The following is a 24,440-nucleotide window of genomic DNA, read 5'->3' as shown; positions in this document are numbered from 1 at the left end:
TCACTCAAACCACTGGGAGAAATCCCCTTTACAATGACGATGATGAAGACCAATTCACCACTCAAACCACTGGGAGAAATCCCCCTTACAATGATGATGACCATTTCCCCTACTGGCTTTCATGCATTTGAAACGTGAGCTTGTCCGAGATGTTGGACTCGACGACAGTTGCTATCTATTGGAGCGCTGCGATTGGTTTTCCCAAAAAATTCTCAATTGTATCAACAGTTTGTCCTATTTTAGCAGATCAGATTACATCTGTGGCTAGCACAAGTACAACATGTAACAGAACATTCTGCTTATGTTTTTATAGACTAGTTAAAACATTCTTAGTACCTTACGCAGTAACTAAGCCATATATTAACTAACGGGCTCTTTAACGTGTGATTTCAGACAGCGATTGTGTCGAATTCCACCGCAGGGAACATCTCCCTGAACCCTGACCTGAGCTTCTACCAGATGATTTACGGCCTGGTGGTGGTGGCCATGCTGGTCTTCAGCTTCATCAAGGGCTACTCTTTCACCAAAGTCACGTTGCACGCATCCTCCAAGCTACACGACACCATGTTCAGAAACGTAACTACCACACAACACCACTGTTATCAATCACACTACCACACAACACCACTGTTATCAATCACACTACCACACAACACCACTGTTATCAATCACACTACCACACAACACCACTCTTGTCAATTGTATTGAAAAGGACGAGGGAGAGGGACAGTGAGGGATGATCACCAAACGTTATTGATGAGGAATTCCGTAGCATTGAATCTTGGAAGAGGAGAGGGGAGAGGGGACATCCCTGTCTTGTTCCACAACAAATAGTTGCACCTTTACTTTGGGATATAAAGAACCGTATACACCCTGGACTGTCTGGGGTTCAGGCCCTGGGCAACCCCATGAGTCATGCTACTTTACATATTAGCAGTGGATCTCTGAAGATATACACTGCTATTCAAAAGTTTGGGGTCACTTAGAAATTTCCTTTGTTTTTGAAAGAAAAACCATTGGCCATTTTGAGCCTGTAATCGAACCCACAAAATGCTGATGCTCCAGATACTCAACTAGTCTAAAGAAGGCCAGTTTCTTTAATCAGAACAACAGTTTTCAGCTGTGCTAACGTAATTGCGAAAGGGTTTTCTAATAATCAATTCGCCTTTTAAAATTATAAACTTGGATTAGCTAACACAATGTACCATTGGAACACAGGAATGGTGGTTGCTGATAATAGATATTCCATAAAAAAATCTGCCTTTTCCAGCTACAATAGTAATTTACAACATTAACAATGTCTACACTGTATTTCTGATCAATTTGATGTTATTTTATTGGACCAAAAAAAAAGTGTTTTTCTTTAAAAAAACAAGGACATTTCTAAGTGACCCCAAACTTTTGAAAGGTAGTGTATGTCATGAAGCTCTTCCAGTAGCGTTGTGTTTCATCACCCTCTCATCACCCTCTCATCACCCTCTCATCACCCTCTCATCAATACTCTCATCACCCTATCATCACCCTGTCATCACCCTATCATCACCCTCTCATCACCCTCTCATCACCCTCTCATCACCCTCTCATCACCCTCTCATCAATCCTCTCATCACCCTCTCATCAATACTCTCATCACCCTCTCATCACCCTCTCATCACCCTCTCATCAATCCTCTCATCACCCTATCATCACCCTCTCATCACCCTCTCATCACCCTCTCATCACCCTCTCATCACCCTCTCATCACCCTCTCATCAATCCTCTCATCACCCTCTCATCAATACGCTCATCACCCTCTCATCACCCTCTCATCACCCTCTCATCACCCTCTCATCAATCCTCTCATCACCCTCTCATCAATACTCTCATCACCCTCTCATCACCCTCTCATCACCCTCTCATCACCCTCTCATCACCCTATCCCCTGGGTCCTGTCTGTGTCGTAGATCCAATCCTCTCATCACCCTAACCCCTGGGTCCTGTCTGTGTCGTAGATCCAGTCCTCTCATCACCCTAACCCTTGGGTCCTGTCTGTGTCGTAGATCCAGTCCTCTCATCACCCTAACCCTTGGGTCCTGTCTGTGTCGTAGATCCAGTCCTCTCATCACCCTAACCCTATCCCCTGGGTCCTGTCTGTGTCGTAGATCCAGTCCTCTCATCACCCTAACCCTTGGGTCCTGTCTGTGTCGTAGATCCAATCCTCTCATCACCCTATCCCCTGGGTCCTGTCTGTGTCGTAGATCCAGTCCTCTCATCACCCTAACCCTTGGGTCCTGTCTGTGTCGTAGATCCAGTCCTCTCATCACCCTAACCCTATCCCCTGGGTCCTGTCTGTGTCGTAGAACCAGTCCTCTCATCACACTAACCCTGGGTCCTGTCTGTGTCGTAGATCCAGTCCTCTCATCACCCTAACCCTGGGTCCTGTCTGTGTCGTAGATCCTGAACAGCCCCATGAGTTTCTTTGACACCACCCCAACAGGACGTATGGTGAACCGATTTTCCAAGGACCAGGATGAGGTGGATACCATGCTGCCCTTCAACATGGAGAACTTCCTGCAGTTCTGCCTGATGGTCACCTACACCATCGTCACCATCTCAGCCGTGTTCCCTCCCCTACTCATCGCCATCACGCTGCTGGGAGCCATCTTCACACTCATACTCTAGTGAGTACACCGGCATCTTTACAGTTTACACACCCAGGGTGACATACAGTCAGCTTGGTCATTTACCCAGGGTGACATACTGTCAGTTTGGTCATTTACCCAGGGTGACATACTGTTAGCTTGGTCATTTACCCAGGGTGACATACAGTCAGTTTGGTCATTTACCCAGGGTGATGTCGTGTCTTTGGCTATGCCGGATTAAGTGATATGACATGCTATTCTATAAAATCCTTTCACTGTAATTAATATTACCTGATTAAGCTAATCATGTAAATGTAATTAACTATAAAGTCGGGGCACCACAAAATAATATTTATAGAGCTGTTATCTTCTGATTAAACTCTTAAAGATCTAGTAATATTTTACATCAATAGCAGTCAATTTTAATCGTCACCTTATTTCAGTCTCATCTGAAAGTTGTAAATTCTTGGTTATCTTCATGAACCCTGGCTAAAAGGTTGAATCAGCAATACAACATTGGGTTTAATTGATTATTTACTAAATACCTAACTAATCACACAGAATTACATATACACAGAATGAATCATACCTTGATTACAAATTATATCATGAAGGAAAACGTCCCTAGTGGAGGAACAGATATTACAGCTGGTTACATAAAGGAAAACGTCCCTAGTGGAGGAACAGATATTACAGCTGGATACACAAAGAAAAAGGGGGCTGGGTTTGAGTGAAAGAGCGGGAAGACTGAGGAACAAAGGGAGAAGCGATGTCTCTATCGTAAATACAGGATCTTATGCATTCTAAATTACCACCCATTTGGAAAAGGAAAATGTAATAAATATTTACTCTGAGCTGCGCTTCAGTAGGTTAGTGATAGATGGAAGGCCGTGTTGCCCAACCGAGTCCTTTGTCCTTTGAAGAATGTCTCTGGTGGTAAATTGGGTACGTTGTAGTAACGTTGTTGTGTGGTAGACGGGATACTCTGTCTGTTCTTTCCTAGCCTGCATTTGCAGCTGCTGTTGCTAACTCAAAGGCTAGGAGGTATCACTTCTGTAGTGAATAAGAGTTCAAAGTTCATCCCATTCACAACCAAAGCTCACGCTGAGGTTGGCTTAGTTCTGTAGTTGACATGTTAGTTCTTTTAACATATGGACCGTCGTCCTCACATCCTTGGAACAGGAGGTTACATTTTCGGCAAGGCTTTATATAGTGGAGCGAGAAGGGTGTGTCTGAAAAGTTTTATAGCCCATGTCCCTTCACAGGAGCGGGCCACTGATTGAGCAGAGCCCTAACTTTATGAAAACCCAAATCTCTAATTTGGAAGCTAAAATAACATTTCATCTTTTCACCAATAATTGTATATTCAAACATTTAAATTGAACAACAATTCCATGTGAATCCGATAACTACAATGTGTAGACTTTCCACTGTAGAGTTTATGTCATCTTGTCATTGATGAGAATGTCTCAGATGACAACCAAACTGACATCATATTCATTAAGTACTACCGTAAATGTTCAATTGGTCAGATTACCAGAATATAGTTCATTTCCCCCCACCTTCTGATGTTCCCAGAATCTCTATGTTAACCAAGGGATTTTTCAAGTGTCACATCAGTAGGGTCGAGAGAGGAAAAAGGGGGGAGAGGTATTTATAACTGCCACAAACCTACCACCAGGCCAACGTCATTGACATGCAGTCAGACCGGTCATTTACCCAGGGTGACATGCTGTCAGTTTGGTCATTTACCCAGGGTGACATGCAGTGAGATCGGTCATTTACCCAGGGTGACATGCAGTCAGTTTGGTCATTTACCCAGGGTGACATACAGTCAGATCGGTCATTAACCCATGGTGACATACAGTCAGTTTGGTCATTTACCCAGGGTGACATACTGTCAGTTTGGTCATTTACCCAGGGTGACATACTGTCAGTTTGGTCATACAGTCAGTCTTGTGTGGTGTGTTCTGAGTCCTGTGTGTTGTGTTCTGAGTCCTGTGTGTTGTGTTCTGAGTCCTGTGTGTTGTGTTCTGAGTCCTGTGTGGTGTGTTCTGAGTCCTGTGTGGTGTGTTCTGAGTCCTGTGTGGTGTGTTCTGAGTCCTGTATGTTGTGTTCTGAGTCCTGTGTGATGTGTTCTGAGTCCTGCGTGGTGTGTTCTGAGTCCTGTGTGGTGTGTTCTGAGTCCTGTGTGGTGTGTTCTGAGTCCTGTGTGTTCTGAGTCCTGTGTGTTCTGAGTCCTGTGTGTTGTGTTCTGAGTTCTGTGTGTTCTGAGTCCTGTGTGATGTGTTCTGAGTCCTGTGTGATGTGTTCTGAGTCCTGTGTGTTGTGTTCTGAGTCCTGTTTGTTCTGAGTCCTGTGTGTTGAATTCTGAGTCCTGTGTGTTCTGAGTCCTGTGTGATGTGTTCTGAGTCCTGTGTGGTATGTTCTGAGTCCTGTATGTTGTGTTCTGAGTCCTGTATGTTGTGTTCTGAGTCCTGTGTGTTGTGTTCTGAGTCCTGTGTGTTCTGAGTCCTGTATGTTGTGTTCTGAGTCCTGTGTGTTCTGAGTCCTGTGTGGTGTGTTCTGAGTCCTGTGTGGTGTGAGTCCTGTGTGGTGTGTTCTGAGTCCTGTGTGCTCTGAGTCCTGTGTGTTTAATTCTGAGTCCTGTGTGTTCTGAGTCCTGTGTGTTCTGAGTCCTGTGTGTCCTGAGTCCTGTGTGTTCTGAGTCCTGTGTGTTCTGAGTCTTGTGTTGTGTGTTTTGAGTCCTGTGTTGTGTGTTCTGAGTCCTGTATGTTGTGTTCTGAGTCCTGTGTGTTGTGTTCTGAGTCCTGTGTGTTCTGAGTCCTGTGTGATGTGTTCTGAGTCCTGCGTGTCGTGTTCTGAGTCCTGTGTGTTCTGAGTCCTGTGTGGTCTGAGTCCTGTGTGGTCTGAGTCCTGTGTGGTCTGAGTCCTGTGTGTTCTGAGTATGATGTGTTCTGAGTCCTGTGTTATGTGTTCTGAGTCCTGTGTGTTCTGAGTATGATGTGTTCTGAGTCCTGTGTTGTGTTCTGAGTATGATGTGTTCTGAGTCCTTTGTTATGTGTTCTGAGGCCTGTGTGTTCTGAGTCCTGTCTTCTGAGTCCTGTGTTGTGTTCTGAGTCCTGTGTGTTGTGTTCTGAGTCCTGTGTGTTGTGTTCTGAGTCCTGTGTGGTGTGTTCTTAGTCCTGTGTGGTGTGTTCTGAGTCCTGTGTGATATCTCCACAGTATATTCCAGAGGAGCATCAGAGAGATGAAGAGGATGGAGAACGTGAGTCGTTCCCCCTGGATCTCCCTGACCACCTCCACCATCCAGGGCCTCACTACCATCCACGCCTACAACAAGAGAGAGCAGTACATCCAGCAGTAAGACATGTCTCCTAACCCTAACCCTGACCCTGACCCTAACCCTGAACCTGACCCTAATCCTGACCCTGACCCTAACCCTGACCCTGACCCTGACCCTGACCCTGACCCTAACCCTGACCTTGACCCTGACCCTGACCCTACAACAAGAGGGAGCAGTACATCCAGCAGTTAGACATGTCTCCTAACCCTGATCCTGACCCTAACCCTGACCCTGACCCTAACCACCTCCACCAGCCAGGGATTCACTACCATCCACGCCTACATCAAGAGAGAGCAGTACATCCAGCAGTAAGACATGTCTCCTAACCCTGACCCTGACCCTCACCGTGACCCTAACCCTGACCCTGACCCTAACCCTGACACTAACCCTGACCCTGACTATAACCCTGACCCTAACCCTGACCCTGACCCTAAAATAAATATACATGGTCTGACCATGGTTTCCTCTACCTGGGGGAATAACTTGGTCTGACCAGGGTTTCATCTACCTGGGGGAATAACTTGGTCTGACCAGGGTTTCATCTACTGGGGAAATAACTTGGTCTGACCATGGTTTCCTCTACCTGGGGAAATAACTTGGTCTGACCAGGGTTTCCTCTACCTGGGGGAATAACTTGGTCTGACCATGGTTTCCTCTACCTGGGGGAATAACTTGGTCTGACCATGGTGTCCTCTACCTGGGGAAATAACTTGGTCTGACCAGGGTGTCCTCTACCTGGGGAAATAACTTGGTCTGACCAGGGTTTCCTCTACTGGGGAAATAACTTGGTCTGACCAGGGTTTCATCTACCTGGGGAAATAACTTAGTCTGACCAGGGTTTCATCTACCTGGGGAAATAACTTGGTCTGACCATGGTGTCCTCTACCTGGAGGAAATAACTTGGTCTAACCATGGTTTAATCTACCTGGGGAAATAATTTGGTCTGACCATGGTGTCCTCTACCTGGAGGAAATAACTTGGTCTGACCAGGGTTTCATCTACCTGGGGAAATAACTTGGTCTGACCATGGTTTCATCTACAGTGCTTTGCGAAAGTATGCGGCCCCCTTGAACTTTGCGACCTTTTGCCACATTTCAGGCTTCAAACATAAAGATATAAAACTGTATTTTTTTGTGAAGAATCAACAACAAGTGGGACACAATCATGAAGTGGAACGACATTTATTGGATATTTCAAACTTTTTTAACAAATCAAAAACTGAAAAATTGGGCGTGCAAAATTATTCATCCCCCTTAAGTTAATACTTTGTAGCGCCACCTTTTGCTGCGATTACAGCTGTAAGTCGCTTGGGGTATGTCTCTATCAGTTTTGCACATCGAGAGACTGACATTTTTTCCCATTCCTCCTTGCAAAACAGCTCGAGCTCAGTGAGGTTGGATGGAGAGCATTTGTGAACAGCAGTTTTCAGTTCTTTCCACAGATTCTCGATTGGATTCAGGTCTGGACTTTGACTTGGCCATTCTAACACCTGGATATGTTTATTTTTGAGCCATTCCATTGTAGATTTTGCTTTATGTTTTGGATCATTGTCTTGTTGGAAGACAAATCTCTGTCCCAGTCTCAGGTCTTTTGCAGACTCCATCAGGTTTTCTTCCAGAATGGTCCTGTATTTGGCTCCATCCATCTTCCCATCAATTTTAACCATCTTCCCTGTCCCTGCTGAAGAAAAGCAGGCCCAAACCATGATGCTGCCACCACCATGTTTGACAGTGGGGATGGTGTGTTCAGCTGTGTTGCTTTTACGCCAAACATAACGTTTTGCATTGTTGCCAAAAAGTTCAATTTTGGTTTCATCTGACCAGAGCACCTTCTTCCACATGTTTGGTGTGTCTCCCAGGTGGCTTGTGGCAAACTTTAAACAACACTTTTTATGGATATCTTTAAGAAATTGCTTTCTTCTTGCCACTCTTCCATAAAGGCCAGATTTGTGCAATATACGACTGATTGTTGTCCTATGGACAGAGTCTCCCACCTCAGCTGTAGATCTCTGCAGTTCATCCAGAGTGATCATGGGTGATCATCTTGGCTGCATCTCTGATCAGTCTTCTCCTTGTATGAGCTGAAAGTTTAGAGGGACGGCCAGGTCCTGGTAGATTTGCAGTGGTCTGATACTCCTTCCATGTCAATATTATCGCTTGCACAGTGCTCCTTGGGATGTTTAAAGCTTGGGAAATCTTTTTGTATCCAAATCCGGCTTTAAACTTCTTCACAACAGTGTTCCTTGTTCTTCATGATGCTCTCTGCGCTTTTAACGGACCTCTGAGACTATCACAGTGCAGGTGCATTTATACGGAGACTTGATTACACACAGGTGGATTGTATTTATCATCATTAGTCATTTAGGTCAACATTGGATCATTCAGAGATCCTCACTGAACTTCTGGAGAGAGTTTGCTGCACTGAAAGTAAAGGGGCTGAATAATTTTGCACACCCAATTTTTCAGTTTTTGATTTGTTAAAAAAGTTTGAAATATCCAATAAATGTCGTTCCACTTCATGATTGTGTCCCACTTGTTGTTGATTCTTCACAAAAAAATAGTTTATATCTTTATGTTTGAAGCCTGAAATGTGGCAAAAGGTCGCAAAGTTCAAGGAGGCCGAATACTTTCGCAAGGCACTGTACCTGGGGAAATAACTTGGTCTGACCATGGTTTCATCTACCTGGGGAAATAACTTGGTCTGACCATGGTGTCCACTACCCTGGGGAAATAACTTGGTCTGACCATGGTTTCATCTACCTTGGGAAATAACTTGGTCTGACCATGGTTTCATCTACCTGGGGAAATAACTTGGTCTGACCATGGTGTCCTCTACCTGGGGAAATTACTTGGTCTGACCAGGGTTTCATCTACCTGGGGAAATAACTTGGTCTGACCATGGTGTCCACTACCCTGGGGAAATAACTTGATCTGACCAGGGTTTCATCTACCTGGGGGAAATAACTTGGTCTGACCAGGGTTTCATCTACCTGGGGAAATAACTTGGTCTGACCATGGTGTCCTCTACCTGGGGGAAATAACTTGGTCTGACCATGGTGTCCACTACCCTGGGGAAATAACTTGGTCTGACCGGGGTTTCATCTACCTGGGGAAATTACTTGGTCTGACCATGGTTTCCTCTACCTGGGGGAAAAACTTGGTCTGACCATGGTGTCCTCTGCCCTAGGGGAAATAACTTGGACTGACCATGGTGTCCTCTGCCTGGGGGAAAAACTTGGTCTGACCATGGTGTCCTCTGCCCTAGGGGAAATAACTTGGTATGACCATGGTGTCCTCTGCCTGGGGGAAATAACTTGGTCTGACCAGGGTTTCATCTACCTGGGGGAAAAAACTTGGTCTGACCATGGTGTCCTCTACCTGGGGAAATAACTTGGTCTGACCATGGTTTCATCTACCTGGGGGAAAAACTTGGTCTGACCATGGTGTCCTCTGCCCTAGGGGAAATAACTTGGTCTGACCATGGTGTCCTCTGCCCTAGGGGAAATAACTTGGTCTGACCATGGTTTCATCTACCTGGGGAAATAACTTGGTCTGACCATGGTTTCATCTACCTGGGGAAATAACTTGGTCTGACCATGGTTTCATCTACTGGGGAAATAACTTGTTCTGACCAGGGTTTCATCTACCTGGGGAAATAACTTGGTCTGACCAGGGTTTCATCTACCTGGGGGAAATAACTTGGTCTGACCAGGGTTTCATCTACCTGGGGAAATAACTTGGTCTGACCATGGTGTCCTCTACCTGGGGGAAATAACTTGGTCTGACCATGGTGTCCACTACCCTGGTGAAATAACTTGGTCTGACCAGGGTTTCATCTACCTGGGGGAAAAAACTTGGTCTGACCATGGTGTCCTCTACCTGGGGAAATAACTTGGTCTGACCATGGTTTCATCTACCTGGGGGAAAAACTTGGTCTGACCATGGTGTCCTCTGCCCTAGGGGAAATAACTTGGTCTGACCATGGTGTCCTCTGCCCTAGGGGAAATAACTTGGTCTGACCATGGTTTCATCTACCTGGGGAAATAACTTGGTCTGACCATGGTTTCATCTACTGGGGAAATAACTTGGTCTGAACAGGGTTTCATCTACCTGGGGAAATAACTTGGTCTGACCAGGGTTTCATCTACCTGGGGGAAATCACTTGGTCTGACCATGGTGTCCTCTACCTGGGGAAATAACCTGGTCTAATCATGGTTTCATCTACCTGGGGAAATAACTTGGTCTAACCATGGTTTCATCTACCAGGGGGAAATAATGACAGTCAACACCGTTGTGCATTGTTCTCCAGATTTAAGGAGATGAGCGACAACAACTCCAACCACTTCCTGTTGTTTAACTGTGGGACACGCTGGCTGTCCTTCTGGCTGGACTTTCTGTCTGCCTCAGTCACTCTGCTGGTGGCTCTGTTCGTGGTGCTCAGTTCTCCTGATACCATCAGCCCTGCTATGAAGGGCCTGGCTCTGTCATACACCATACAGGTAGAGTCTAATACTCCATACAGGTAGAGTCTAATACTCCATACAGGTTGAGTCTAATACACCATACATGTAGAGTCTAATACACCATACAGGTAGAGTCTAATACACCATACAGGTAGAGTCTAATACACCATACAGGTAGAGTCTAATACTCCATACAGGTAGAGTCTAATACACCATACAGGTAGAGTCTAATACACCATACAGGTAGAGTCTAATACACCATACAGGTAGAGTCTAATACACCATACAGGTAGAGTCTAATACACCATACAGGTAGAGTCTAATACACCATACAGGTAGAGTCTAATACACCATACAGGTAGAGTCTAATGCTCCATACAGGTAGAGTCTAATACACCATACAGGTAGAGTCTAATGTAGAGTCTAATACTCCATACAGGTAGAGTCTAATACACCATACAGGTAGAGTCTAATACTCCATACAGGTAGAGTCTAATACACCATACAGGTAGAGTCTAATACTCCATACAGGTAGAGTCTAATACACCATACAGGTAGAGTCTAATACACCATACAGGTAGAGTCTAATACTCCATACAGGTAGAGTCTAATACACCATACAGGTAGAGTCTAATACTCCATACAGGTAGAGTCTAATACACCATACAGGTAGAGTCTAATACTCCATACAGGTAGAGTCTAATACACCATACAGGTAGAGTCTAATACACCATACAGGTAGAGTCTAATACACCATACAGGTAGAGTCTAATACTCCATACAGGTAGAGTCTAATACACCATACAGGTAGAGTCTAATACACCATACAGGTAGAGTCTAATACACCATACAGGTAGAGTCTAATACACCATACAGGTAGAGTCTAATAGACCATACAGGTAGAGTCTAATGTAGAGTCTAATACACCATACAGGTAGAGTCTAATACACCATACAGGTATAGTCTAATACTCCATACAGGTAGAGTCTAATACACCATACAGGTAGAGTCTAATACACCATATAGGTAGAGTCTAATACACCATACAGGTAGAGTCTAATACTCCATACAGGTAGAGTCTAATACACCATACAGGTGGAGTCTAATACACCATACAGGTACAGTCTAATACACCATACAGGTAGAGTCTAATACTCCATACAGGTAGAGTCTAATACTCCATACAGGTAGAGTCTAATGTAGAGTCTAATACTCCATACAGGTAGAGTATAATACACCATACAGGTAGAGTATAATACACCATACAGGTAGAGTCTAATACACCATACAGGTAGAGTCCAATACACCAATCAGGTAGAGTATAATACACCATACAGGTAGAGTATAATACACCATACAGGTAGAGTCCAATACACCATACAGGTATAGTCTAATACTCCATACAGGTAGAGTCTAATACACCATACAGGTAGAGTCTAATGTAGAGTCTAATACACCATACAGGTATAGTCTAATACTCCATACAGGTAGAGTCTAATACACCATACAGGTAGAGTCTAATACACCATATAGGTAGAGTCTAATACACCATACAGGTAGAGTCTAATACTCCATACAGGTAGAGTCTAATACACCATACAGGTAGAGTCTAATACACCATACAGGTACAGTCTAATACACCATACAGGTAGAGTCTAATACTAAATACAGGTAGAGTCTAATACTCCATACAGGTAGAGTCTAATGTAGAGTCTAATACTCCATACAGGTAGAGTATAATACACCATACAGGTAGAGTATAATACACCATACAGGTAGAGTCTAATACACCATACAGGTAGAGTCCAATACACCATACAGGTAGAGTATAATACACCATACAGGTAGAGTATAATACACCATACAGGTAGAGTCCAATACACCATACAGGTATAGTCTAATACTCCATACAGGTAGAGTCTAATACACCATACAGGTAGAGTCTAATACACCATACAGGTAGAGTCTAATACACCATACAGGTAGAGTCTAATATAGAGTCTAATACTCCATAAAGGTAGAGTCTAATGTAGAGTCTAATACACCTTACATGTAGAGTCTAATACTCCATACAGGTAGAGTCTAATACACCATACAGGTAGAGCCTAATACACCATACAGGTAGAGTCTAATACTCCATACAGGTAGAGTCTAATACTCCATACAGGTAGAGTCTAATACACCATACAGGTAGAGTCTAATACACCATACAGGTAGAGTCTAATACACCATACAGGTAGAGTCTAATACTCCATACAGGTAGAGTCTAATACTCCATACAGGTAGAGTCTAATACACCATACAGGTATAGTCTAATACTCCATACAGGTAGAGTCTAATACACCATACAGGTAGAGTCTAATACACCATACAGGTAGAGTCTAATACACCATACAGGTAGAGTCTAATACTCCATACAGGTAGAGTCTAATACACCATACTGGTAGAGTCTAATACACCATACAGGTAGAGTCTAATACACTATACAGGTAGAGTCTAATACTCCATTCAGGTAGAGTCTAATACACCATACAGGTAGAGTCTAATACACCATACAGGTAGAGTCTAATACTCCATACAGGTAGAGGCTAATACACCATACAGGTAGAGTCTAATACTCCATACAGGTAGAGTCTAATACACCATACAGGCAGAGTCAAATACACAATACAGGTAGAGTCTAATACACCATACAGGTAGAGTCTAATACACCATACAGGTAGAGTCTAATACACCATGCAGGTAGAGTCTAATACACCATACAGGTAGAGTCTAATGTAGAGTCTAATACTCCATACAGGTAGAGTCTAATACACCATACAGGTAGAGTCTAATACACCATACAGGTAGAGTCTAATACACCATACAGGTAGAGTCTAATACACCATACAGGTAGAGTCTAATGTAGAGTCTAATACACCATACAGGTAGAGTCTAATACACCATACAGGTAGAGTCTAATGTAGAGTCTAATACTCCATACAGGTAGAGTCTAATACACCATACAGGTAGAGTCTAATACACCATACAGGTAGAGTATAATACACCATACAGGTAGAGTCTAATACACCATACAGGTAGAGTCTAATGTAGAGTCTAATACACCATACAGGTAGAGTCTAATACACCATACAGGTAGAGTCTAATGTAGAGTCTAATACTCCATACAGGTAGAGTCTAATACACCATACAGGTAGAGTCTAATACACCTTACAGGTAGAGTCTAATACACCATACAGGTAGAGTCTAATAATCCATACAGGTAGAGTCTAATACACCATACAGGTAGAGTCTAACACACCATACAGGTAGAGTCTAATGTAGAGTCTAATACTCCATACAGGTAGAGTCTAATACACCATACAGGTAGAGTCTAATACTCCATACAGGTAGAGTCTAATACACCATACAGGTAGAGTCTAATACTCCATACAGGTAGAGTCTAATACACCATACAGGTAGAGTCTAATACACCATACAGGTAGAGTCTAATGTACAGTCTAATACTCCATTCAGGTAGAGTCTAATACACCATACAGTCAGAGTCTAATACTCCATACAGGTAGAGTCTAATACACCATACAGGTAGAGTCTAATACACCATACAGGTAGAGTCTAATACACCATACAGGTAGAGTCTAATGTATAGTCTAATACACCATACAGGTAGAGTCTAATACACCATACAGGTAGAGTCTAATACACCTTACAGGTAGAGTCTAATACACCATACAGGTAGAGTCTAATACTCCATACAGGTAGAGTCTAATACTCCATACAGGTAGAGTCTAATACACCATACAGGTAGAGTCTAATACACCATACAGGTAGAGTCTAATACACCATACAGGTAGAGTCTAATACTCCATACAGGTAGAGTCTAATACTCCATACAGGTAGAGTCTAATACTCCATACAGGTAGAGTCTAATACTCCATACAGGTAGAGTCTAATACACCATACAGGTATCAAATCAAAATCAAATCAAATGTATTTATATAGCCCTTCGTACATCAGCTGATATCTCAAAGTGCTGTACAGAAACCCAGCCTAAAACCCCAAACAGCAAGCAATGCAGGTGTAGAAGCACGGTGGCTAGGAAAAACTCCCTAGAAAGGCCAAAACCTAGGAAGAAACCAAGAGAGGAACCAGGCTATGTGGGGTTGCCAGTCGTCTTCTGGCTGTGCCGGGTGGAGATTATAACAAAACATGGTCAAGATGTTCAAATGTTCATAAATGACCAGCATGGTCGAATAATAATAAGGCAGAACAGTTGAAACTGGAGCAGCAGCACAGTCAGGTGGACTGGGGACAGCAAGGAGTCATCATGTCAGGTATTCCTGGGGCATGGTCCTAGGGCTCAGGTCCTCCGAGAGAGAGAAAGAAAGAGAGAATTAGAGAGAGCATATGTGGGATGGCCAGTCCTCTTCTGGCTGTGCCGGGTGGAGATTTTAACAGAACATGGCCAAGATGTTCAAATGTTCATAAATGACCAGCATGGTCGAATAATAATAAGGCAGAACAGTTGAAACTGGAGCAGCAGCACAGCCAGGTGGACTGGGGACAGCAAGGAGTCATCATGTCAGGTAGTCCTGGGGCATGGTCCTAGGGCTCAGGTCCTCCGAGAGAGAGAAAGAGAGAAGGAGAGAATTAGAAAACGCACACCTAGATTCACACAGGACACCGAATAGGACAGGAGAAGTACTCCAGATATAACAAACTGACCCTAGCCTCCCGACACATAAACTACTACTGCAGCATAAATACTGGAGGCTGAGACAGGAGGGGTCAAGAGACACTATGGCCCATTCCGAGAACACCCCCGGACAGGGCCAAACAGGACGGATATAACCCCACCCACTTTGCCAAAGCACAGCCCCCACACCACTAGAGGGATATCTTCAACCGCCAACTTACCATCCTGAGACAAGGCTGAGTATAGCCCACAAAGACCTCTGGCGCGGCACAACCCAAGGGGGGGGGGGGGGGGGGGGGGCGCCAACCCAGACAGGATGACCACAGAGTCATAGACTCTCATAGGTAGAGTCTAATACACCATACATGTAGAGTCTAATACACCATACATGTAGAGTCTAATACACCATACAGGTAGAGTCTAATACACCATACAGGTAGAGTCTAATACACCATACAGGTAGAGTCTAATACTCCATACAGGTAGAGTCTAATACACCATACAGGTAGAGTCTAATACACCATACAGGTAGAGTCTAATACACCATACAGGTAGAGTCTAATACACCATACAGGTAGAGTCTAATACACCATACAGGTAGAGTCTAATACACCATACATGTAGAGTCTAATACTCCATACAGGTAGGGACTAAATCACCATACAGGTAGAGTCTAATACACCATACAGGTAGAGTCTAATACACCATACAGGTAGAGTCTAATATAGAGTCTAATACACCATACAGGTAGAGTCTAATACACCATACAGGTAGAGTCTAATACACCATACAGGTAGAGTCTAATACACCATACAGGTAGAGTCTAATACTCCATACAGGTAGAGTCTAATACACCATACAGGTAGAGTCTAATACACCATACAGGTAGAGTCTAATACACCATACAGGTAGAGTCTAATACACCATACAGGTAGAGTCTAATACACCATACAGGTAGAGTCTAATACACCATACAGGTAGAGTCTAATACACCATACAGGTAGAGTCTAATGCTCCATACAGGTAGAGTCTAATACACCATACAGGTAGAGTCTAATGTAGAGTCTAATACTCCATACAGGTAGAGTCTAATACACCATACAGGTAGAGTCTAATACTCCATACAGGTAGAGTCTAATACACCATACAGGTAGAGTCTAATACTCCATACAGGTAGAGTCTAATACACCATACAGGTAGAGTCTAATACACCATACAGGTAGAGTCTAATACTCCATACAGGTAGAGTCTAATACACCATACAGGTAGAGTCTAATACTCCATACAGGTAGAGTCTAATACACCATACAGGTAGAGTCTAATACTCCATACAGGTAGAGTCTAATACACCATACAGGTAGAGTCTAATACACCATACAGGTAGAGTCTAATACACCATACAGGTAGAGTCTAATACTCCATACAGGTAGAGTCTAATACACCATACAGGTAGAGTCTAATACACCATACAGGTAGAGTCTAATACACCATACAGGTAGAGTCTAATACACCATACAGGTAGAGTCTAATAGACCATACAGGTAGAGTCTAATGTAGAGTCTAATACACCATACAGGTAGAGTCTAATACACCATACAGGTATAGTCTAATACTCCATACAGGTAGAGTCTAATACACCATACAGGTAGAGTCTAATACACCATATAGGTAGAGTCTAATACACCATACAGGTAGAGTCTAATACTCCATACAGGTAGAGTCTAATACACCATACAGGTGGAGTCTAATACACCATACAGGTACAGTCTAATACACCATACAGGTAGAGTCTAATACTCCATACAGGTAGAGTCTAATACTCCATACAGGTAGAGTCTAATGTAGAGTCTAATACTCCATACAGGTAGAGTATAATACACCATACAGGTAGAGTATAATACACCATACAGGTAGAGTCTAATACACCATACAGGTAGAGTCCAATACACCAATCAGGTAGAGTATAATACACCATACAGGTAGAGTATAATACACCATACAGGTAGAGTCCAATACACCATACAGGTATAGTCTAATACTCCATACAGGTAGAGTCTAATACACCATACAGGTAGAGTCTAATGTAGAGTCTAATACACCATACAGGTATAGTCTAATACTCCATACAGGTAGAGTCTAATACACCATACAGGTAGAGTCTAATACACCATATAGGTAGAGTCTAATACACCATACAGGTAGAGTCTAATACTCCATACAGGTAGAGTCTAATACACCATACAGGTAGAGTCTAATACACCATACAGGTACAGTCTAATACACCATACAGGTAGAGTCTAATACTAAATACAGGTAGAGTCTAATACTCCATACAGGTAGAGTCTAATGTAGAGTCTAATACTCCATACAGGTAGAGTATAATACACCATACAGGTAGAGTATAATACACCATACAGGTAGAGTCTAATACACCATACAGGTAGAGTCCAATACACCATACAGGTAGAGTATAATACACCATACAGGTAGAGTATAATACACCATACAGGTAGAGTCCAATACACCATACAGGTATAGTCTAATACTCCATACAGGTAGAGTCTAATACACCATACAGGTAGAGTCTAATACACCATACAGGTAGAGTCTAATACACCATACAGGTAGAGTCTAATATAGAGTCTAATACTCCATAAAGGTAGAGTCTAATGTAGAGTCTAATACACCTTACATGTAGAGTCTAATACTCCATACAGGTAGAGTCTAATACACCATACAGGTAGAGCCTAATACACCATACAGGTAGAGTCTAATACTCCATACAGGTAGAGTCTAATACTCCATACAGGTAGAGTCTAATACACCATACAGGTAGAGTCTAATACACCATACAGGTAGAGTCTAATACACCATACAGGTAGAGTCTAATACTCCATACAGGTAGAGTCTAATACTCCATACAGGTAGAGTCTAATACACCATACAGGTATAGTCTAATACTCCATACAGGTAGAGTCTAATACACCATACAGGTAGAGTCTAATACACCATACAGGTAGAGTCTAATACACCATACAGGTAGAGTCTAATACTCCATACAGGTAGAGTCTAATACACCATACTGGTAGAGTCTAATACACCATACAGGTAGAGTCTAATACACTATACAGGTAGAGTCTAATACTCCATTCAGGTAGAGTCTAATACACCATACAGGTAGAGTCTAATACACCATACAGGTAGAGTCTAATACTCCATACAGGTAGAGGCTAATACACCATACAGGTAGAGTCTAATACTCCATACAGGTAGAGTCTAATACACCATACAGGCAGAGTCAAATACACAATACAGGTAGAGTCTAATACACCATACAGGTAGAGTCTAATACACCATACAGGTAGAGTCTAATACACCATGCAGGTAGAGTCTAATACACCATACAGGTAGAGTCTAATGTAGAGTCTAATACTCCATACAGGTAGAGTCTAATACACCATACAGGTAGAGTCTAATACACCATACAGGTAGAGTCTAATACACCATACAGGTAGAGTCTAATACACCATACAGGTAGAGTCTAATGTAGAGTCTAATACACCATACAGGTAGAGTCTAATACACCATACAGGTAGAGTCTAATGTAGAGTCTAATACTCCATACAGGTAGAGTCTAATACACCATACAGGTAGAGTCTAATACACCATACAGGTAGAGTATAATACACCATACAGGTAGAGTCTAATACACCATACAGGTAGAGTCTAATGTAGAGTCTAATACACCATACAGGTAGAGTCTAATACACCATACAGGTAGAGTCTAATGTAGAGTCTAATACTCCATACAGGTAGAGTCTAATACACCATACAGGTAGAGTCTAATACACCTTACAGGTAGAGTCTAATACACCATACAGGTAGAGTCTAATAATCCATACAGGTAGAGTCTAATACACCATACAGGTAGAGTCTAACACACCATACAGGTAGAGTCTAATGTAGAGTCTAATACTCCATACAGGTAGAGTCTAATACACCATACAGGTAGAGTCTAATACTCCATACAGGTAGAGTCTAATACACCATACAGGTAGAGTCTAATACTCCATACAGGTAGAGTCTAATACACCATACAGGTAGAGTCTAATACACCATACAGGTAGAGTCTAATGTACAGTCTAATACTCCATTCAGGTAGAGTCTAATACACCATACAGTCAGAGTCTAATACTCCATACAGGTAGAGTCTAATACACCATACAGGTAGAGTCTAATACACCATACAGGTAGAGTCTAATACACCATACAGGTAGAGTCTAATGTATAGTCTAATACACCATACAGGTAGAGTCTAATACACCATACAGGTAGAGTCTAATACACCTTACAGGTAGAGTCTAATACACCATACAGGTAGAGTCTAATACTCCATACAGGTAGAGTCTAATACTCCATACAGGTAGAGTCTAATACACCATACAGGTAGAGTCTAATACACCATACAGGTAGAGTCTAATACACCATACAGGTAGAGTCTAATACTCCATACAGGTAGAGTCTAATACTCCATACAGGTAGAGTCTAATACTCCATACAGGTAGAGTCTAATACTCCATACAGGTAGAGTCTAATACACCATACAGGTATCAAATCAAAATCAAATCAAATGTATTTATATAGCCCTTCGTACATCAGCTGATATCTCAAAGTGCTGTACAGAAACCCAGCCTAAAACCCCAAACAGCAAGCAATGCAGGTGTAGAAGCACGGTGGCTAGGAAAAACTCCCTAGAAAGGCCAAAACCTAGGAAGAAACCAAGAGAGGAACCAGGCTATGTGGGGTTGCCAGTCGTCTTCTGGCTGTGCCGGGTGGAGATTATAACAAAACATGGTCAAGATGTTCAAATGTTCATAAATGACCAGCATGGTCGAATAATAATAAGGCAGAACAGTTGAAACTGGAGCAGCAGCACAGTCAGGTGGACTGGGGACAGCAAGGAGTCATCATGTCAGGTATTCCTGGGGCATGGTCCTAGGGCTCAGGTCCTCCGAGAGAGAGAAAGAAAGAGAGAATTAGAGAGAGCATATGTGGGATGGCCAGTCCTCTTCTGGCTGTGCCGGGTGGAGATTTTAACAGAACATGGCCAAGATGTTCAAATGTTCATAAATGACCAGCATGGTCGAATAATAATAAGGCAGAACAGTTGAAACTGGAGCAGCAGCACAGCCAGGTGGACTGGGGACAGCAAGGAGTCATCATGTCAGGTAGTCCTGGGGCATGGTCCTAGGGCTCAGGTCCTCCGAGAGAGAGAAAGAGAGAAGGAGAGAATTAGAAAACGCACACCTAGATTCACACAGGACACCGAATAGGACAGGAGAAGTACTCCAGATATAACAAACTGACCCTAGCCTCCCGACACATAAACTACTACTGCAGCATAAATACTGGAGGCTGAGACAGGAGGGGTCAAGAGACACTATGGCCCATTCCGAGAACACCCCCGGACAGGGCCAAACAGGACGGATATAACCCCACCCACTTTGCCAAAGCACAGCCCCCACACCACTAGAGGGATATCTTCAACCGCCAACTTACCATCCTGAGACAAGGCTGAGTATAGCCCACAAAGACCTCTGGCGCGGCACAACCCAAGGGGGGGGGGGGGGGGGGGGGGGCGCCAACCCAGACAGGATGACCACAGAGTCATAGACTCTCATAGGTAGAGTCTAATACACCATACATGTAGAGTCTAATACACCATACATGTAGAGTCTAATACACCATACAGGTAGAGTCTAATACACCATACAGGTAGAGTCTAATACACCATACAGGTAGAGTCTAATACTCCATACAGGTAGAGTCTAATACACCATACAGGTAGAGTCTAATACACCATACAGGTAGAGTCTAATACACCATACAGGTAGAGTCTAATACACCATACAGGTAGAGTCTAATACACCATACAGGTAGAGTCTAATACACCATACATGTAGAGTCTAATACTCCATACAGGTAGGGACTAAATCACCATACAGGTAGAGTCTAATACACCATACAGGTAGAGTCTAATACACCATACAGGTAGAGTCTAATATAGAGTCTAATACACCATACAGGTAGAGTCTAATACACCATACAGGTAGAGTCTAATATAGAGTCTAATACACCATACAGGTAGAGTCTAATACACCATACAGGTAGAGTCTAATACACCATACAGGTAGAGTCTAATACTCCATACATGTAGAGTCTAATACACCATACAGGTAGAGTCTAATACTTCATACAGGTAGAGTCTAATGTATAGTCTAATACTCCATACAGGTAGAGTCTAATACACCATACATGTAGAGTCTAATACACCATACAGGTAGAGTCTAATACTTCATACAGGTAGAGTCTAATGTATAGTCTAATACTCCATACAGGTAGAGTCTAATGTAGAGTCTAATACACCATACAGGTTGTGTCTAATACTCCATACAGGTAGAGTCTAATACACCATACAGTTAGAGTCTAATACTCCATACAGGTAGAGTCTAATACTCCATACAGGTAGAGTCTAATGTAGAGTCTGATACACCATACGTTTAAAGTCTAATATAGAGTCTAGTACTCCATACAGGTAAAGTCTAATGTAGAGTCTAATACACCATACAGGTAGAGTCTAATATAGAGTCTAATACACCATACAGGTAGAGTCTAATACTCCATACAGGTAGAGTCTAATACACCATACAGGTAGAGTCTAATGTAGAGTCTAATACTCCATACAGGTAGAGTCTAATACACCATACAGATAGAGTCAAATACACCATACAGGTAGAGTCTAATACACCATACAGGTAGAGTCTAATACACCATACAGGTAGAGTCTAATACATCATACAGGTAGAGTCTAATACTCCATACAGGTAGAGTCTAATACTCCATACAGGTAGAGTCTAATACACCATACAGGTAGTCTAATACTCCATACAGGTAGAGTCTAATACACCATACAGGTAGAGTCTAATACACCATACAGGTAGAGTCTAATACACCATACAGGTAGAGTCTAATACTCCATACAGGTAGAGTCTAATACTCCATACAGGTAGAGTCTAATACTCCATACAGGTAGAGTCTAATACACCATACAGGTAGAGTCTAATACACCATACAGGTAGAGTCTAATACTCCATACAGGTAGAGTCTAATACTCCATACAGGTAGAGTCTAATTCTCCATACAGGTAGAGTCTAATACACCATACAGGTAGAGTCTAATACTCCATACAGGTAGAGTCTAATACTCCATACAGGTAGAGTCTAATACTCCATACAGGTAGAGTCTAATACACCATACAGGTAGAGTCTAATACTCCATACAGGTAGAGTCTAATACTCCATACAGGTAGAGTCTAATACTCCATACAGGTAGAGTCTAATACACCATACAGGTAGAGTCTAATACACCATACAGGTAGAGTCTAATACTCCATACAGGTAGAGTCTAATACTCCATACAGGTAGAGTCTAATTCTCCATACAGGTAGTGTCTAATACACCATACAGGTAGAGTCTAATATAGAGTCTAATACACCACACAGGTAGAGTCTAATACTCCATACAGGTAGAGTCTAAATCACCATAAAGGTAGAGTCTAAATCACCATACAGTTAGAGTCTAATACTCCATACAGGTAGAGTCTAATACTCCATACAGGTAGAGTCTAATACACCATACAGGTAGAGTCTAATATAGAGTCTAATACACCATACAGGTAGAGTCTAATACTCCATACAGGTAGAGTCTAACACACCATACAGGTAGAGTCTAATATAGAGTCTAATACACCATACAGGTAGAGTCTAATACTCCATACAGGTAGAGTCTAACACTCCATACAGGTAGAGTCTAATACACCATACAGGTAGATTCTAATACACCATACAGGTAGAGTCGAATATAGAGTCTAATACACCATACAGGTAGAGTCTAATACTCCATACAGGTAGAGTCTAATACTCCATACATGTAGAGTCTAATACTCCATACAGGTAGAGTCTAATACTCCATACAGGTAGAGTCTAATACACCATACAGGTAGAGTCTAATATAGAGTCTAATACACCATACAGGTAGAGTCTAATACTCCATACAGGTAGAGTCTAATACACCATACAGGTAGAGTCTAATACTCCATACAGGTAGAGTCTAATACACCATACAGGTAGAGTCTAATACTCCATACAGGTAGAGTTTAATACTCCATACAGGTAGAGTCTAATACTCCATACAGGTAGAGTCTAATACACCATACAGGTAGAGTCTAATATAGAGTCTAATACACCATACAGGTAGAGTCTAATACTCCATACAGGTAGAGTCTAATACTCCATACATGTAGAGTCTAATACACCATACAGGTAGAGTCTAATACACCATACAGGTAGAGTCTAAATCACCATACAGGTAGAGTCTAATATAGAGTCTAATACTCCATACAGGTAGAGTCTAATACTCCATACAGGTAGAGTCTAATACTCCATACAGGTAGAGTCTAATACTCCATACAGGTAGAGTCTAATACTCCATACATGTAGAGGCTAATACTCCATACAGGTAGAGTCTAATACTCCATACAGGTAGAGTCTAATACACCATACAGGTAGAGTCTAATATAGAGTCTAATACACCATACAGGTAGAGTCTAATACTCCATACAGGTAGAGTCTAATACACCATACAGGTAGAGTCTAATACTCCATACAGGTAGAGTCTAATACACCATACAGGTAGAGTCTAATACTCCATACAGGTAGAGTCTAATACTCCATACATGTAGAGTCTAATACTCCATACAGGTAGAGTCTAATACTCCATACAGGTAGAGTCTAATACACCATACAGGTAGAGTCTAATATAGAGTCTAATACACCATACAGGTAGAGTCTAATACTCCATACAGGTAGAGTCTAATACACCATACAGGTAGAGTCTAATACTCCATACAGGTAGAGTCTAATACACCATACAGGTAGAGTCTAATACTCCATACAGGTAGAGTCTAATACTCCATACAGGTAGAGTCTAATACTCCATACAGGTAGAGTCTAATACACCATACAGGTAGAGTCTAATATAGAGTCTAATACACCATACAGGTAGAGTCTAATACTCCATACAGGTAGAGTCTAATACTCCATACATGTAGAGTCTAATACACCATACAGGTAGAGTCTAATACACCATACAGGTAGAGTCTAAATCACCATACAGGTAGAGTCTAATATAGAGTCTAATACTCCATACAGGTAGAGTCTAATACTCCATACAGGTAGAGTCTAATACTCCATACAGG

The 24,440-nt window shown here is 42.5% G+C and overlaps 1 protein-coding gene across 1 annotated transcript in view; it reads left to right on the top strand.

The window, feature by feature from the left end:
• Positions 1 to 24,440, top strand: part of LOC110511555 (multidrug resistance-associated protein 9) — a 122,754-nt gene that overhangs the window by 73,976 nt on the left and 24,338 nt on the right. Inside the window, exons 21-24 of the mRNA XM_036981679.1 lie at positions 394 to 576; positions 2,434 to 2,660; positions 5,847 to 5,984; positions 10,276 to 10,465. Of these exons, the coding sequence (XP_036837574.1) occupies positions 394 to 576; positions 2,434 to 2,660; positions 5,847 to 5,984; positions 10,276 to 10,465 (738 nt within the window). The remainder of the gene's footprint in view (positions 1 to 393; positions 577 to 2,433; positions 2,661 to 5,846; positions 5,985 to 10,275; positions 10,466 to 24,440) is intronic.

Source organism: Oncorhynchus mykiss, chromosome 6 (genome assembly GCF_013265735.2).
Source record: "Oncorhynchus mykiss isolate Arlee chromosome 6, USDA_OmykA_1.1, whole genome shotgun sequence".
NCBI classification, from domain to species: domain Eukaryota; kingdom Metazoa; phylum Chordata; class Actinopteri; order Salmoniformes; family Salmonidae; genus Oncorhynchus; species Oncorhynchus mykiss.
The sequence above is the reverse complement of the archived record's forward strand: the minus strand, read 5'-3'. Positions and strand labels throughout refer to the sequence as shown.